The sequence below is a fragment of the Coptis chinensis genome, chromosome 3, assembly GCF_015680905.1.
Source record: "Coptis chinensis isolate HL-2020 chromosome 3, ASM1568090v1, whole genome shotgun sequence".
NCBI classification, from domain to species: Eukaryota; Viridiplantae; Streptophyta; class Magnoliopsida; order Ranunculales; family Ranunculaceae; genus Coptis; species Coptis chinensis.
Genome location: NC_141458.1, coordinates 36246431 through 36263410, shown reverse-complemented (window position 1 = coordinate 36263410; position 16980 = coordinate 36246431). Strand labels below are relative to the sequence as shown.

The window sequence follows — 16980 nt, the reverse complement described above, 5'->3', positions numbered from 1 at the left end:
TTCATTTTATCTCATGTGTTCATTAAATTGTTCTTCTTCGTGTTCTAAAAAGTTATGGTCTTCTATTTTACTGTTTCGAAGTTCCTCCACTTAGGGTATAGTTTAGAGATTAGGGATTAGAAATGAGGAAGAAGAAGAAGAAGAAAGCTAAACAGGTTGGCTCCAGATTACTTGTATTTAGTTAGGGGTGCCCAACACAAATCACGATTTTTTTGGTCAATGACAAATTTGTAATTTTTTTTTTTTTTTTTGGCAAATTTGTAAATTAATTTTTTTTTGGGATCCGCCTAACACAAAATAGGTTGTGCCGATAGCGAGTACCAAATAAATTTCTAGAGCGAGAGAATAGCACAGATATGTGGGTCTGGTCACTTTGGACAAAACTACAAACAGTACAGAGGACAGCACTCGGTCTCACGTGACCGAGTGAAGCCTTTTTTTTTTTTCTAACTCGGGAGTTTTAAAAGACAAACACACCTCAAAAACTCTATTTACGTTTCCCACTCTCTCTCTCTCTCTCTCTCAAAATCCCACCAAACCCAAACAAATAAAATTCGATCATCACCAATCGACTTTTTTTAACGTTAGTAAATAAAACTTTTTTTTAACTTTCTCTTCTGTATAATAAAGTTTTGATTTTTATATACTGTTTTGTTTATTTACAGGCAATGCAGCAGCATCAAAGGGAAGCTATGATGCAACAAACATTACTACTACAACAACAACAACAACAACAGCAACAACAACAGATGTATCATCATCCTGTTATTGCTGCTGCTGCCATGTCTCAGGTTTGTTGGGCCCTCCTTATCTGAATTTGTTTTAATGGTTTGGATTGTGTTAAAAATGTGCTCTTTTTGTGGAATTGAATGGAGAGGGGCAAAGGGGCTGTGTGTTATGTTGTTTTATAGTTTTGGGGGTGTTTAATGAAATTGTTAATCCCCATTTGTTATTCAGTTGTATTTAGAGTAAAACTTTATATGATCATGAAGGTAGTTTAGAAGATGATTGTTTTTTGGTGCCCCGATCACCTGACTGTTACTGTAGCTGTCGTGGAGTGGTAAGAAGAATAGATACACAATTCTATGTGACAAAGAGTTAGAAAATTAGGGGTGTCTTTTTGGTTGCACATGAAATTTTCATTAGGTTCTTTTTATTGGTAGATAATTTTGTGACTTAGACAAGGGAATCCTTCTCCAAATTAAAAACAATTTTTAAGGAAGAAAAATACATAGGGAGACATGGGGAAATTTCTTTGAAGAATTCTTCAAGAAAACCCTCAAAGGTGGGAAAAAGTTTTGTTCTATGCTCCTGTCCAATGAAATTTTGTACTAAAATGTGGGTTCTCAGATAAATAGTCGAATGTGCGGTCAGATCATACAACAGAAATAGTTGTGGATAGGTGATTGACTTAAATATAGTGTTTATTTAACAAGCTATGATTCTATGAAAAGTTATTATGACCTAATATGTGCAAACTGAAACTCCATATTGGTGTGGACGTGTGGTTAAGCTGCAAATAGTATGATTTTCACAGCTAGATGCGAGGTTATATACAATCTGATGAAATAAAATCCTATGGAACATACACTTGTAAGATGATTTCTCTCAAGTGGTGGGAGCCTGGGGTAGTAATAGCTAGATTTATGTTTTCTCGCAAAACAAAACTTTTTGGATGTAAGTTTTGCTTACGTTTCTGCATTCTATGTTTAGGTTGGGGTAGAAGGAAGTCTAAATAATTAGAAAAGGGGTAGGTGGCATTAGGGTAGTGTAAAAGTGGAGGCTACATCACCTGCAACATTGCCTCATACTTTTGTCTGAGGCTGTCTTTCATTGACACAAACGTGTATCAATATCCAATGAAGTATGACGTGTCTGACATGATGAGAGACATAAACTTTATACACAGACCCTCTTGAACTGTGCTCGCAAGTGTTTGACTCCATTGCTAAGTTACATTGACACAGATATGTGTGTCTGTCTCCGACACAGATACGAAACGTTTGACATGGCGAGATATCAAGAATTGAGGGCATACACAAAATGTGCTTGTGGTGTCTCCGACACGTATTATATTTTATATATGGCGTGTAATATGATTTTTTTTTTTTTTTTTTTTTTTTTGAAATTAGTTGTTCCATAGGTATCACATGGTGTCTATTATGAACATTTTTTTCGAAAATAAGTTATCCTTACACAAGTCTTAGGGAATCTCTTACAGATATTGTGAAAATAGGAGTAACCAGAGCAGTACCTAACAAAAATGAAGCTGTCAATGACACACTTCTTAAGTGCCCCTTTTCAGTCGATAAACGAAAAGTGTGTTTTTGGTGCAATTGAAAGGAAAGGGGAAAAAGGGTTTTGAAGTAGAAGATTGTTGTTATTGTAATCACCACAATTTGTAACTTTTATGCCTTGCTTCCACGTTGGGCGTCTTTGAAGTAAATCCCATTTCCATGAAATGGTATTTAGAGTGAATAAATACGACAAGTGCCGCAACATGTTTTTTGTTTTCTTTTTGTTCTGTTTTGTTTTTTATTGTGTGTGCTAAAGTTCTAGAGAAAATGTGCGAGTGACAGGGCAGGAGAATATATAAGAAGTTTAGAAGATGTATGTGCTTGGTAAATTCAACTTGTGTGACTAACAGAGTGACAGACGAGAGTTAAGCGCAGAACAGAAGATATGTATTTTCGAGTAGTGTAGCTATGCTGGAGATAATAGTAAGACTAGAAAGTACAAACAGAGCCTCTTCGAAAAATATTATGAAAATAAGGGGTGTATTTTGATTGCACATGCGATTTTTTTTTCCTGTCAAACCTAACATTTTGGTAGGTTCTTTTATCGGTGTATAATTTCGTGAGTTAGGAGCACACAAGGGAATCTTTCTCCATTTTAAAGAACATTTTTGATGGGGAATTTCCATGGAAGGATTCTTCATGAAGGCTCTTCAACGTGGGATAATGTTCGATGCTATATACTCCTGTCTCATGAAATGCTACTATAAATTGGGTTTTCCAAGGGAAAAATTCCCACATGCAATCTTCATAGGATTAGCTGCTAGTTGGTGATTGACTAAAAGATAGTCAATGGGTTGCCTAACAAGCTATGAAAAGTTGTCATGACCTAATACATCCAAGTTGAAACTCCAAGCTGGTGAGGTCAAGCTCCAAAAAATATTAGTTTTGTAGCCATATGCAAGATTTGACTGCCGAATTCAAATTCTATGAAACTTACACTTTCTATGATTATTTCTGTCAAGTGGGGGAAGCTGCTTTAGATACTTAGATAGATAGAATTAGGTATTCTTGCAAAGCAAAAGTTTTTGTTGGAAAATTTGCTCATCTTTCTGCATTATATGCTTTTGAGTTGTGGGAAGAACATAAGAAGTCAAAATAATCAGAAAAGGTTTAGGCAGTGTAAGGATAGTGTAAACGTAGAGGATGATGCCGCAATGTTGCCTCATTGCTACTTTGTCAGGCTATCTTACAATGACACAAACATGTGTATATATTCTGCTAAAGTACAGTGTTTAACATATTGAGAATACAGGGACAAAAACATCATATACAAATTCTCTTGATTTGTGCTTGCAGTTATATGAATCAAGTGGTCTGACATGGTATCTTATATGTCAAGTATCATAAAAATAAGTTGCCCTTACACAAGTCTAAGGGAATCCATAAGAGGCCACCTAAGGTGTTTCAAGCCCCTAGGTTTCCATTTCTCTCAATTTCTTTTGTTCTTTATGCAATTGAAAGGAGAGGGAAAGGGGTTATGAATTGATGAATTTTTTAGTGTACTCATTACAATTTATCAATTTTACGCCTTTTTTCTCACTGTTTTGGGTGTTTAGTGGAATTCCATTTGTCCTTCAGTTGTATTTAGAGCTAAGTTACATTGACACGGGTACATAGTGCATGACACCGAAATATAAAACATTGAGGTATATCACATACAATATGTGTCCGACACGGACGCATGGATACGTATCTGACACTAATTATTTTCAAAATATGGCGTGTCCATGTTACATAGATTTAGAGTTACATAGATTTAGAGTAAGTTTATATGAGAAGGAATGTAATTTTCTGTTTGTCTTTCTACTTGCAATTGTATGTTTTTGGAATTTTTTCTTTGCCAAGTTTTTTCTGAAATTTGCAAGTGAGCAATGGGGAAGAAAATGTTCGAGAAATTTAGAAGATTTTTTCTTTGGTAATTGGAAACTGGGTGGCCAGATCTCCCAACTGTTCATCCAGAGCACAAGTAAGGTTTTACAGAGTACTGTAGCTGTCATGGTGTGGTAAGAAGAATAGATTCGCCATTCTATGTGAAAATGAAATAGAAAATTTGGGCTTGTTTTTGGGTGCACATGGAATTCTTTCCCTGAGAAACCCAATTTTCAGTAGGTTCTTTTTACCAAGGCCTAAAATATCGATATCGATGAATATATCGGTGCACCCAAAAACCAACATATATTGGATATATCGGAAATATCGGCGATATTTTGGTCCATGCTTTTTACTGGTAGATAATTTTGTGACCTAGGCAAAGTAATCTTTCTCCAACTTAAGAATGATTTTTGATGGGGAAATTTACATAGGGAGGGCATGGGGAATATTTGTGTAAGAATACTGTATGAAAGCCACTTGAAGGTAAATTCCGCGCTTTGCTCGTCTCATGAAATTTTGTACTAAATTGTGGGTTCCTTATATTTGACTGTTCGCTAAAAAGTCAAAACATACCGCAGAAATTGTTTTGGGTATGTGATTGACTAAAAAGTTTGTAAATGTCCAATAAGCTTTGATTCTATGAAAAGCTATTATGCCCTTGTAAGGTTAAGCTGCAAATAGCATTTTATAAAAAAGCGAGGCGGTAGCTGGGCAGTTGGAGAGCGCCTTCTAGGAGGTACCTAGACAGGATAGGCGCTAGGCGGTTCTTTGTTTTTGCTATTATATAAGCTATATGTCGTCACACACACCAACACTAAGAAATGAAGAGATCAAACAAATTTTACGTACTTATCCAAAATGCAATTGAGTGATCCAACCATACATTTTCCATAATACAAATAAACTCAAACAAAAGTACTTCTTAAAAAGAAGGCACAAGAGTTGAAGAAGATAGCAAGTGAGATGCCAGAGTTTAACAGAGAGACCGAGAGAGAATACTAAAGAATACAATCTATTTTGAGAGGGCTGAAGTGAAACATACTCTGTTTTGATCTTTTAGCCTCTTGTAGTAGGTTTTTTTTCCATTTAGTTCATATTGGGGTTTAGTCTTTAAAATTCTTAAGCCTTCTCGGGTCTTTTCTTTTGGGCAAGTCATCATTTTTCGAAAAAAAAAAAAAAAAAAAAAATTGGAGGCCCGACTAATCGGCCCTCCTAGACCCGACTACTTGGTCCACAATTATTTTTAAACCAATTTAGGCCTAGGTGGCCTCCTAGGCCATTGTTTAGAGCACTGACAAATTGTATTATTTTTATAGCTAGATGCAAGGTTATATATGTCTTTTTGAACTCAAATCCTATGCAACATACAATTTTTAAGATAATTTTTCTCAAATGGGGAGCTGGGGTAGAAAGTTTGATAGCTAGATTTACCTTTTTTCTCAAAACAAAAGTTTTTGGAGGTAAGGTCCGCTTCTGTTTCTGTATTCTATGTTTCAAAGGTTGGGGAAGAAGGGAAGTATTCTGAGTAATTTGAAAAGGGTTAGGTGGTGTTAGGTTAGGGTATTGTAAAAGTGGAGCTGCGACTTCGTCTCGTACTTTTGTCTAAGATATTTTTTTCAGTGACTCAAACATGTGCCAGTATCCAACTAAGTATGAAGTGCTTGATGTGTTGAGAGACATAAACTTGATGGACAGACCCTCTTGAATTGTGCTCTCAGGTGTTTGACTCCATAAATATTAACATGGTGCATAATATGACAAATATTTTGAAAATGAGTTGTCCTTGCACAAGATTTAGGGAATCCTTAAGAGGCTACTAGAGGTGTTTGACGTCAGGTGTTCCAAGCTGAGGCTATCCTGAGTGTAGCGTCAATTCCTTTTTTTAAGAACATATAAAGTGCAAGGAAGATGAGTGATGTGAACATATTCTACAAGATGTGGACAATAGTGACAACTACAAGAAGTGTGCTAGTCTAAAGTGTTCAAATAGAAGGAAAGAGCACTAGCTAACAAACATAAAACTGGCAGTAACAAACTACTTAGTGCCCTTTTTCAGTCGATAAAATTTATCCAAATGACTTGAATTGCGCCCATAGTCGCATACCACAATGTAATTGAACACAAAGTTTAATTATCATCCAAGACATATTATCTTAATTCTTTGGATTCAGTGTGTGGCTTCTCAGCTAGAATTCACTGAAATTCTCGTTTACATCTTTTAATCCTTTTTATATTTAGGAGATTCTATGGGATTTTATTTTTAATTTTATTATTTACTTCAATGTTTGCAGATTGAGCCAGTTCCAAGTGGAAATCTGCCTCCTGGTTTTGACCCATCTTCATGCCGTAGTGTGTGAGTGATTGTAACCATATTTATTTTTCTGTTATATCAATTATTTTGAATGATGTGGCACACAAGTATTTTTTGCACTACGTTTCTGGCTATACTGTTCACCTTGACATTTATCTGCTGACTTAGGTATGTGGGCAATATACATGTCAATGTCTCTGAGACCCTTCTGGCAGAGGTTTTCCAAAGTACTGGTCCACTTGAAGGATGCAAGCTTATTAGAAAAGATAAGGTTTGTTAAAATAGACTTTATGGTATTTCAGTTACTATTTTTTGATATTTAATTAATCATGTTAAAGAAGGGGAAACTAAGCTATACCATGAGAGTCCAGTCCCAACTTTTAGAAATAGTTGTGGACAGTACTCGTGTTTGTGCTACTCCTATTGAAACTCCTTTTAATTCGCTGCTATGTTGCTATGCTGTAATAGTTTTGTGTATTATCTTAGTGAGTTAGTGTATTAGATTCTCCTGGATTTTAATGATGATATGGTACATTATTTTATTTTTCAAGTCTTGTTCCGCATAGCATTGTGGGTTTTGAATTTTAACGATGGCCGTTCTGATCTAAATTGGCTATCTACGAAAAATTTGAGTAAAGAACGCCACCAATTCACTGAAGTTCATTTTCATTTTTATTCTATAGATTCTTTTTTAATTAGTATATTCATTTTCCGTAGTAATAACATGTAAGAAACTCTTAACCTGATTTTATTGACTAAGATTATCAGGCATCATGTGGGACTAGGGATAAGGACACAATGGTGACAATGATATGTCTAAGGCTTCTAGAGCCGTTAACTGGAAAATGGATTCATGTGGTCAAAAGGATACTATGTAATTTGCGGTTCCCTGTGTTGCATGATTAGTCCTTTATGTGAGGGCCGTAGGACACTACTACTCATGAGTTGTAAGCTAGAAGAAATAGTTGAAGATAAAATATCAATGCAAATTTGAATCATATGTGTGGCTGCCTTTTTCTGTTGCTTCTTACAAATTGTGTGTGGCGTCTAAGATTTTTATGGATCTCATTTTGGAGTAGAGGATCGACATCTTGAAGAAGGGGAATTTACTGACGAAAACCCTTCATTTAAGTCTTTGAAAATGGAAAACAGTCATTTATGTCCATGCATTAATCGATGGGGAAAAATAAACTTCACTTGTATGATGGTGTTTTTTTTTTGGATTGGTATAGTTCACTTTGTAGTCATAGATACATAATAAATATTACAATGTATGAGAGTGTAAGTAGCAAGGAGCTACTCGACCACACCACATTCAACCTCCCCAAATCCCCAATTACACAGCTCGCTCATCTCACTAGCCCATCCCAATTACACATTAAATCAACAAACTTGACACCCATAATAAATGGAGTAGCAAGTGCCCAATCAAATAGAAACTCGTCGACTCCCCTACTAACTTATGCATCCCCCTCTCCTTTCATTCGAGAATCCTCATGTTGCTTTATTTCCACAGTGTCCATACAATAGCATTAGGTATATGATTTGCTAACCATTTGGCTTTGTTAGAGAGTGGACCTGCAAAGAAACTCTTGCCCAAGGCTTTTTTGATATTTGATGGTGGCACCCAAACAATATTAAAAGATGCATGACTAGTACACATCATGAGATTTTATGACAACAGTTGCTTAGGTGGAGAGTGGAGAGAGATGGAAGTTATGGCTGTTGTTTAGGGTGTTATGTCCTTAATAGTTCATATATAGTTTTAGATCTGGTTTCACTATTTTGCATAACACAAGATGATCTCGTGTTGAACAACAAGATAATTTGGGGAACTCTTTGATAAAAAGTAACTCTATCTTTTTCGTGTTTTAAAATTATAAAGACCATTTCATTGTTCCTATGCCTCAATGTGTTGTCAACCACTCAACCAACTAGAGTAGGAGTTTAGGGGGTTCATTTGGGGGAGCGATAGCGAGAAAAAGAAAATTCATTGGGTAAAATGGGAGAGGCTTTGTATTGAGAAAGAGGAGGGGCGGTTAGGTTGCAACTATGTTTTCCTTAATGAGCAAAACTTTATTGTCTAAATGAGTGTGGGGTATCAGGTATGTGAAGAGGAAGGAACAACTATGGAGAAGGGTTATTGTGGGGAAGTACGGAGAGGGGAGAGTGTATGGAAATCTAAAATATCAAGTGGGCCTTTTGGAGTCACATAATGAAAAGGTATAACATACAATCCTAGGGAAGACAATAATCTTTCATTTTGGCATGATGTTTGGGTGGGAGAGGAGTGGGTGTGGTGGGTGTTATTGTTTAATTCCCTATTATTTATGATTTGGCTTCAAACAAGAATGCTAAAGTAGAGGATTACTTCACTAAAAGTATAGAAAGAATGGTGTGGTACATGGCGTCAAGGTGGAATCTGAATGATCTGAAGTTTTTTGAGTTCTTGGTAGTTATATATCAAGACAAAGAGGTGTTCATGGTGAATTCTCTATATGGGGTGTTATCTAAACAAAAAGCTCTAAAGGAGTTTAACGCGCATGAGACCATTCTTAACTTTCCTTACAAAAAGATATGAGTGAATTCCATCCCGTATCAAGTACCAATTGTTTTTTTTTTCTCTTGGTTGGAAAATTCTGGGCGCATCCAAACGATCGATAATTTTATTTTAATGAGAGGTATGAAGTTGAATAATGGTTGTTCACTTTGCAAGGAAGTGGTTATATTCTTGTTCTATGTACTGTATGGTAATAATAAACCTCTTTTTTTGGGGGGGGGGGGTGTTGTCTGTGGCGATCAAATTCCTACTCAATATCTCAAATCTAGAATAAGGAAACATTATTGGAGGATTCTCACTCTTCCCAAAAAGTAGATACAATTGAAAATGAATTGCTAGTCTTCTCAAATCAATCAATCTCTCTGTTATAATAATGGAGGTTTTCTCCTTTCTTACAAAAGTTAGTTACAGTTAAATGAACTGAATCCCTTTATCTCTCTATCTGTTCTTCTTTTATACTCAGTCCCACATCACTTTAATCAATCAACATATGACACATGACACGTCTCTTCCATTTCTGTCTGTTTGTTTGTTATTCATTTCATACTTGCAAAATATTATGAAATATCTTATATATCGGCATAAACGCAGATAGTTAGTAGAAAAGTTATTAAATATTTAATATTAACAATATTTGACCACTACATCGCCACTTCTCGAAATTTTCTATTGAATAAGTAAATATTTAGTTGAATCGATATATATTAGATATATCTCAGATGTTAATTTTGAAACCTGTTTGATTAAACATTTCTTTGTTCAACTAAAAATTTCGAGAGGAGGCGATGTAGTGGCCAAATACCGTTATTGTTAAATATTTCATAACTTTTTACTAAATATATGCCGATATATAGGGATATTTCATGATATTTTGTAGGTATGAAATGAATCACAAACATGAATAGATGGAAGGGACACGTGCTAGACGCTGATTGATTGAGGTTACATGGGTTTGAGTATAAAAAAAGAACTAGAGAGAAAAAAGGATTTTTCACTTTTAACTAACTTTTGTAATTTGTAAGAACGAAGAAAATCTCCATTATTGTAACAGAGAGACTGATTTGTAATTTGTAAGAACGAAGAAAATCTCCATTATTGTAACAGAGAGACTGATTTGAGAAGAAGGCTAACATATCATTTCTAATTGTAACTACTATCTAAGGAGAGAGAGAGAATCCTTCATTTATGTTTCTTCAAGTTTCTAGATTTGAGATATTGATTAGGAATTCGATTGCTAGCTACAATATCGTCATTGAGGACTTTGCACCAAAACCTAAATGTATTGCAAAGCACCTTCCTAAGGCAATATTGTAGGGGATATGGAAAATGAGCGCAACCGGAGAGTCTCTAAAAACAAGGAGAGAGAAGTTCATAAGACAATGGTGGGCATCATGGAGCTTCTATAACGCGTGGTCGAGGGGCGTCAATCTCTTTAGGGAACGTAGATATGAAGATCTCATGTAATTGGTATACTCTAGTTTTGCAAGTCAAATCTTGTAATTGAGTTGTCTAGTCGGGATTGTAATTAATCACCATTAGCAACTTGCTAAGGTTTAGCTGCAATGTAACTTTTTTTCGAATGAATATATACCTTTTACTGAAAAAAAATAAATGATGATCATTACAATAACATTTATTTATATATTTTTTTGTTTTGTCTTTATAAGTAGATTTTATTGATGGAGAAAGGGAGAGTTACATAGAGGGGTAACAACATGTTGAGGCGAGGGAGATCATCACTCCCAATCTGTTCGCGACACGAAGAGAACTAGAAACTATCACTTCTCTTTTCAATACAATAATATCTATTCCTTTATTAGCAATTACATTTCCTGTCCGTCCCCGAGAACTAGAAACTATCACTTCTCTTTTCAATACAATAATATCTATTCCTTTATTAGCAATTACATTTCCTGTCCGTCCCCTTAAACGCTGTATGAATATGTAGTTATGTACTCTGAAAGCCCCTGATCGATTTATTTTCACTTGTGTTATCTGATTCTTCACACCCATGTTGGACTTCGGAAACATACACGTGTCTATATGAAACAGGCTTGCCGCTAAGTAGCTGACAAGGTAAATCCGCATCATAGAGTCTGGTCTCGATTGTACTTCACTGCCTGTCAGTCAGTTTTGTTTATCAAGTTTGTGAAGGTCAGCCCATGGCCTGCTGGGCAAGCCTTTGGGGTTGGGTCCTAAGGTCTGAGGATCGATTGCCATGGGGGGTTGTTGCCTATATGATTAAACGAAAAGAGAAACTTGATTATAAGGTGGGGTTGTCTGTATTAATAAGTCCAATAACATATGTGCTTGTGAATAATGGAATGTTTTGTGAATTAGTCTTTGCTGTGACAACATGGATTGAGTTATGTTGCGAGGCCATGCCTGTCTTCCTTCTGTGTTCTAGTTGCCTCTAGGTACTTTTGTCGCTCCTTTAGTAAATTAAATCTAAGAGATAATCATAATCCTTTTAGTGAAATCTCCAACTCGCTTATTGGGTCATAGTCTCACCTTTTGTTTTTCAATCATTTTTTCTTGCAGTCTTCTTTTGGATTTATTGATTACCATGATCGGAGGTCGGCAGCTCTTGCTATAATGACATTGCATGGAAGGCAGCTGTAAGTGCATCTGTTTATGTATCAGTTGTGATAGAGATTTTTTTAGTTTAACTAGAAAAAAGTGATTCTCCATTTTTTTTTTCGTTTATCAAATGGGTGCCAATTGATTACCTATTCACTCTGGTATTTGCAGCTACGGTCAGGCCATTAAGGTGAATTGGGCTTATGCAAGCGGCCAGAGGGAGGACACTACAGGTACATTTATCTATTAAACTTTTACATCTCAAGTCTTCCATCTTTTTGGTTGAAATTGCACTGCCCAATTGTTTCCTGTATGGATTTTCATGTGCTAGATTTATGTGCATCTCTGTTTATATTTTTTTTACTGAATATATATATTTTTTATTTTATTTTTCAGCCCACTTCAATATATTTGTTGGTGATTTAAGTCCTGAGGTTACTGATGCAACTCTTTATGCATGTTTCTCTGTCTATCCCAGCTGTTCGTAAGTCCTTTTCTTCCAAATATTTGATGTATATTTCTAATGTTTACTTTTTCCGTTAACTGTGGCTGATATTTCTCTTTGTTATGATGTGGTATACTACTTTCTTTTATCACAGTCCTAATTCGAAGAGTTGATACTTAAAGTCTTTCCTTCCTGCTGTTGTTGAAACAATTTATATAATCTTTGTAATTGTCGACTTACTTGGTAAACAATGAAATTCTTATCTAGGGATGCAAGGGTCATGTGGGACCATAAAACTGGGCGATCGAGAGGATTCGGCTTTGTTTCGTTTCGCAATCAGCAGGTATCATTTTTATCACATAGTCAGATATAGTTGTCATACTTGTACTCGCCTTGAATCTAGATAGACCAGTTTTATCCTGCAAGGATTTCATAGCTTCTTTCAACCTTAATTTATATTGCTTGTTGCATTCCATCATTCTTTATAGAGCCTTGAACTTGCAACGTATCACTCCACCTTTTTTTTCCCTATTTTCTGAGTGACATTTCTAGATTGTGTAAGAACTACCTCTATTACATGTTCTTATCCATCATCCAGTTCATCTCCTAATTTCTATGAAATTAATACATTGGGATCTTGATTGCTAGGCTATTAGTGCCATACCGCATAGGTGATCTAATGATTTCTTTTGAAATTCTTCCATTTAGCTTGTTTGGTAAAAAAATTCAGATGTTCGTATAGCATGTCTGCCCGTCCACTTTCAAACTACAATTTTATGGTCATTTCTCAATATATTTTCATGCATTTGCTGAAATTTTGATTATGACTGTCATGATCATCTTTTATCTCACTGAAAGAGCTGACTATTGCCGGTGATCCATGGTGCCATTATAAGTTTATAACATTAAGAGCTGCGTTTTTGTTTTTCATACTGATTGCCTTTTGTCTTGGATTGCAGGATGCTCAAAGTGCTATAAATGATTTGACTGGTGAGTGGTGACCCATCTAAGCAAATTTTGACTTCTCGTAGTTGCAATTTGTTATTTCTAAACTTGAAGCTTTGCCTTAGATTGACATTCTGTCTTGCAGGTAAATGGTTAGGAAATAGGCAAATAAGGTGCAACTGGGCATCTAAAGGAGCTGCAGGCAATGAAGACAAGCAGGGAAGTGATAGCCAAAATGCTGTCATACTTACCAATGGCACAGCAGGTAATAGGAATTCGTTAGACTTTGAATGAGTGATTAATTTACACATTTGACAGTTTATCTTGAGGATTCGTAGATATAACTCACAAAACTTAGCCTGTATCTATAGATTTGCTTATAGATCTATGTCACAACTCACAACCTTGATTATGCATGTGAAAAACCCACTTGTGAAGCTCATGCTGCTAACTTCTAGATCTTTGAATTCCATTATGCAGATGGAGCTCAGGATAACACAAACATGGAGGCTCCAGAGAACAATCCTACGTATACTACTGTCTATGTCGGAAACCTTGCTCATGAGGTATTGAAAAGGAAAATGAAATGAGAGCACAGCCTTTGTTTTTTCTATTCCATGTAAAGCATAATCTTCTCAAGTTAATCCCTTTTTTCTCGTTATGTATCTGATGATTTTGTCTTTTCCTAGGTTACTCAAGTTGAACTCCATCGTCAGTTTCATAGCCTGGGGGCTGGGGTCATTGAGGAAGTGCGCATTCAGCGAGATAAAGGATTTGGATTTGTCAGATATCATACCCATGAAGAAGCCGCCTTGGCAATTCAATTGGCCAATGGACGGATAGTGTGTGGAAAATCCATGAAGGTAAGCACTAAGCAAACTTCATATCCTAGAACAGATGAATGGTCAGCATGTTCTCTATTGTTCTATCACTTCTATGACTAGTTGAATGCCCATCAAGATGTTAGTTGTGAACTTGTGCATAAAGTCAGATTACGTTTCCAGTATTAGTGTAAATACTGAGTAGATATGGTAATAAACCACCAGGCTCTCTCTTAAATGGACATGTCCGTTGACGGACATGTTCGTCGAAAGCGTATAGTGTCTTCTTAAGCTTATACAGTGTCGTCTGTTAAACAAGCTAATAAGCCGTAAACTAAAAGGTTTTGGGATGACACTGCATAAGCTTATGAAGACACTATAAGCTTCCGATGAACCGTTTAAGAGAAAGCCTGAATAAACCACCATTAAGGCGCATAGTGACTTCTTCTAGTTTGATGAGTTGACCACAACCTTCTAAACGATAGCAGTTGTAGACCTCCTACTTGGGTGTGTTGATTGGGTTGAGGCTACTTTGAGCCGACCCAAAACTATAATTGACTAAGATGGTCCCACCAAACACAATAGTTACAGTAGAACACGGACACCTAACTGGAGCTATTACTTTATTCTATGGCTGGTTGCAATGTGGCATTGCCATCAGAGATATTTTTTGTGCGGAGAGTCGGATGACTTTCGTGCAGTATTAGTGTAACTAATTAATACAAATGGTGATAAACCACCATTTAAGGCAAATAGTGAGTTCTTCCTGTTTGATGAGATGATCACAACCTTCTAATGGTTAGCTGTTGTTGAGCTCCTACTCGTGCGCGTTGATTCAGGTTGAGGCTTCTTTAAGCAAACCCGAATATATAAATGACTAAGCTGGCCCCACCAAACACGAGTGATGCTAGGACACCTAACCTGAGCTACTATTAGAAAACGCAGGCCCGACTCAGGCTCTTTTGGTTAGGTTAGATTTGGTGTCTAGGTACTTGTAAGCCCATCTTTTTTTTAGTAAGAAGGCACTTTTATTTAGAAGCTAACTGTACTTTGTTTTGAGTTGAAACGCTTCTAGCTTAGTGTTTGTGCTGAGAGTCAGATGACTCTTACACAGTATTAGTGTAACTAATGAATTGAAATGGTGATAACTCAGCAGTTAAGGCAAATAGTGAGTTCATCCAGCTTCTAGCTTAGTGTTTGTGCGGAGAGTCAGATGACTCTTACACAGTATTAGTGTAACTAATGAATTGAAATGGTGATAAATCAGTATTTTAGGCAAATAGTGAGTTCATCCAGTTTGATAAGATGATCACAACCTTCTAATGGTTAGCCGTTGTTGAGGTCCTACTCGGGCATGTCGATTCAGGTTGAGGCTACTTTGAGCAAAGCCAAATATGTAAATGACTAAGCTTGCCCCACCAAACACAACAGTGCCGCTAGGAACACCAAATCTGAGTGGCTGAGCTACTATTGAAAAACCCAGGCCCGGACTCGGGTTCTTTTGATTCGGTTAGATTTGGCGTTTAGGTACGTGTAAGCCCATATTTTTTTAGCAAGAAGGCACTTTTGTTTAGAAGCTGAATTGCACTCCGTTTTGAGTTGAAATGGTTCTAGCTTATACTACTACGATCCCAGGCCTGACTCAGTCCATTCTTCGTAGAATGGTAGGTCAGATTTTCTTATACTTGTTAAGTTGTAATGCCATATCTTCCAGTGAGAAGACGTTTTATGTAGATGCTGATTTATCGCCTGATCATCTTCTTTTTTTCGTCTTCTCCTTTTTTTTTTTGGTTTAAAATGTCGAGATTGTTACCATGCAATACACTTGGTAATGTATGTGTTGTGGTTGAGTTTAACTGGGTAATGCAGTTGTTCAATATTAGGTCTACTGGACTTACTTAAGCTTAATATATTATACTATTATTATGGACCCAGGTGGCCAGGCCCGACTCGGTTTCTTCTTATACTTGTAAAGTTGTAAGGGTATTTTCAGCGAAAAGGCATTTTATGTAGATGCTGATTTATCGCCTCATCATCTTCTTTTTTTTTGTTTAACATGTAGAGATTGTTGCCATGCAATACATTTGGTAATGTATGTGTTGGTTCAAGGTTAACTGGGTAATGCAGTTGTTTGCTCTGAGTTCTAGTAGACTTACTTTAGTTTTATTTCTCAACTAAGCCCAGATTACAAAGAACATATTTAGTTGGGGTTATCCCCTCTAGAGTGGGTTGGGGCTGCTCAGTTTTTGGTCCTAGTATCCTAGTGAATATAATATAATTTGAATGATGTGATTGGCTTGCTTATAGTAAAGATATATCCTGCCAAGAATATTGGTTGCATAGTTTGGTTATGAAGTTCAAATTTGAATTGCTTATTTGTTTATGTTTGCAGTGCTCATGGGGTAGCAAGCCTACTCCCGCAGGGACTGCTTCAAACCCACTTCCTCCTCCTGTCCCATCTTACCAGATCCTTGCTGGCCCTGGAATGAATCAGGGGTATTCCGCAGCTGAATTGTTGGCTTATCAACGCCAACTCTCCTTAAACCAGGTTGCTGGATCTGGTTTATCAGGCCAATCACTTCTGCAGATGGTTGGACAGCAGGGACTTGCAAGTGCTCAGGCCTCCGCAGGTTTGACCTCTGGTGGATCACAGAACATGTACAGTGCATACCCCAATAGCACATCAAATCAGCAACTCATGTACTACTAAAACGACATGAGGATGAGGTCAACAGAATATATCTATCATCTACACAAGTGTTTTGTTTTTTTAGTGAACAATTTTTGTTTTCTTATTGTGTTTGTACATGAGGATGAGATCCTTATTCATTTTTAAATATGTATTCTGAAAGTCAACATTATGTAATTTTTAGAGAAGAACGATTGTTACTCAACTGCAGTATATTTTTTATTAAATATATATTGGTTGGCGCTTTAAGTTCGCATCTGCTGAGGTGTTCCGTGTGTTTCTTCCCACCTTTTTCTTTCTTCTTCCCTGGGTCCTCGCCTCCAAGACGCCAAGCGGGGTATGCTATTTGCTGATATGAGAAAAGATAGACTCGACATTGAACATTGGTGCAATCTATGCACTGAGTTTGGACTCTGGCATCGTGATGGGTGCATTCTCAAATTTACACATTTGTTTCCAT

At 36.5% G+C, this 16980-nt stretch overlaps 1 protein-coding gene across 1 annotated transcript; it reads left to right on the top strand.

The window, feature by feature from the left end:
• Positions 1 to 416: 416 nt before the first annotated feature.
• Positions 417 to 16776, top strand: LOC147509421 (RNA-binding protein 208-like). Its single transcript, XM_086601723.1, has 13 exons — positions 417 to 583; positions 666 to 791; positions 6461 to 6522; positions 6649 to 6751; positions 11582 to 11658; positions 11792 to 11853; positions 12017 to 12104; positions 12333 to 12408; positions 13025 to 13055; positions 13156 to 13275; positions 13491 to 13576; positions 13700 to 13873; positions 16224 to 16776. Exons 2-13 carry the CDS (start codon positions 669 to 671, stop codon positions 16539 to 16541), a joined length of 1320 nt encoding a protein of 439 aa, XP_086457849.1. The 5' UTR covers positions 417 to 583; positions 666 to 668; the 3' UTR covers positions 16542 to 16776.
• Positions 16777 to 16980: the final 204 nt, after the last annotated feature.

Bases quoted from the DNA above. Each gene is read 5' to 3' on its own strand.
- LOC147509421 (XM_086601723.1), top strand. From the start codon at position 669: ATGCAGCAGCATCAAAGGGAAGCTATGATGCAACAAACATTACTACTA. The intron at 792-6,460 runs GTTTGTTGGGCC...CAATGTTTGCAG, and splicing joins CTGCTGCTGCCATGTCTCAG to ATTGAGCCAGTTCCAAGTGG. The intron at 12,105-12,332 runs GTAAGTCCTTTT...ATTCTTATCTAG, and splicing joins TCTGTCTATCCCAGCTGTTC to GGATGCAAGGGTCATGTGGG.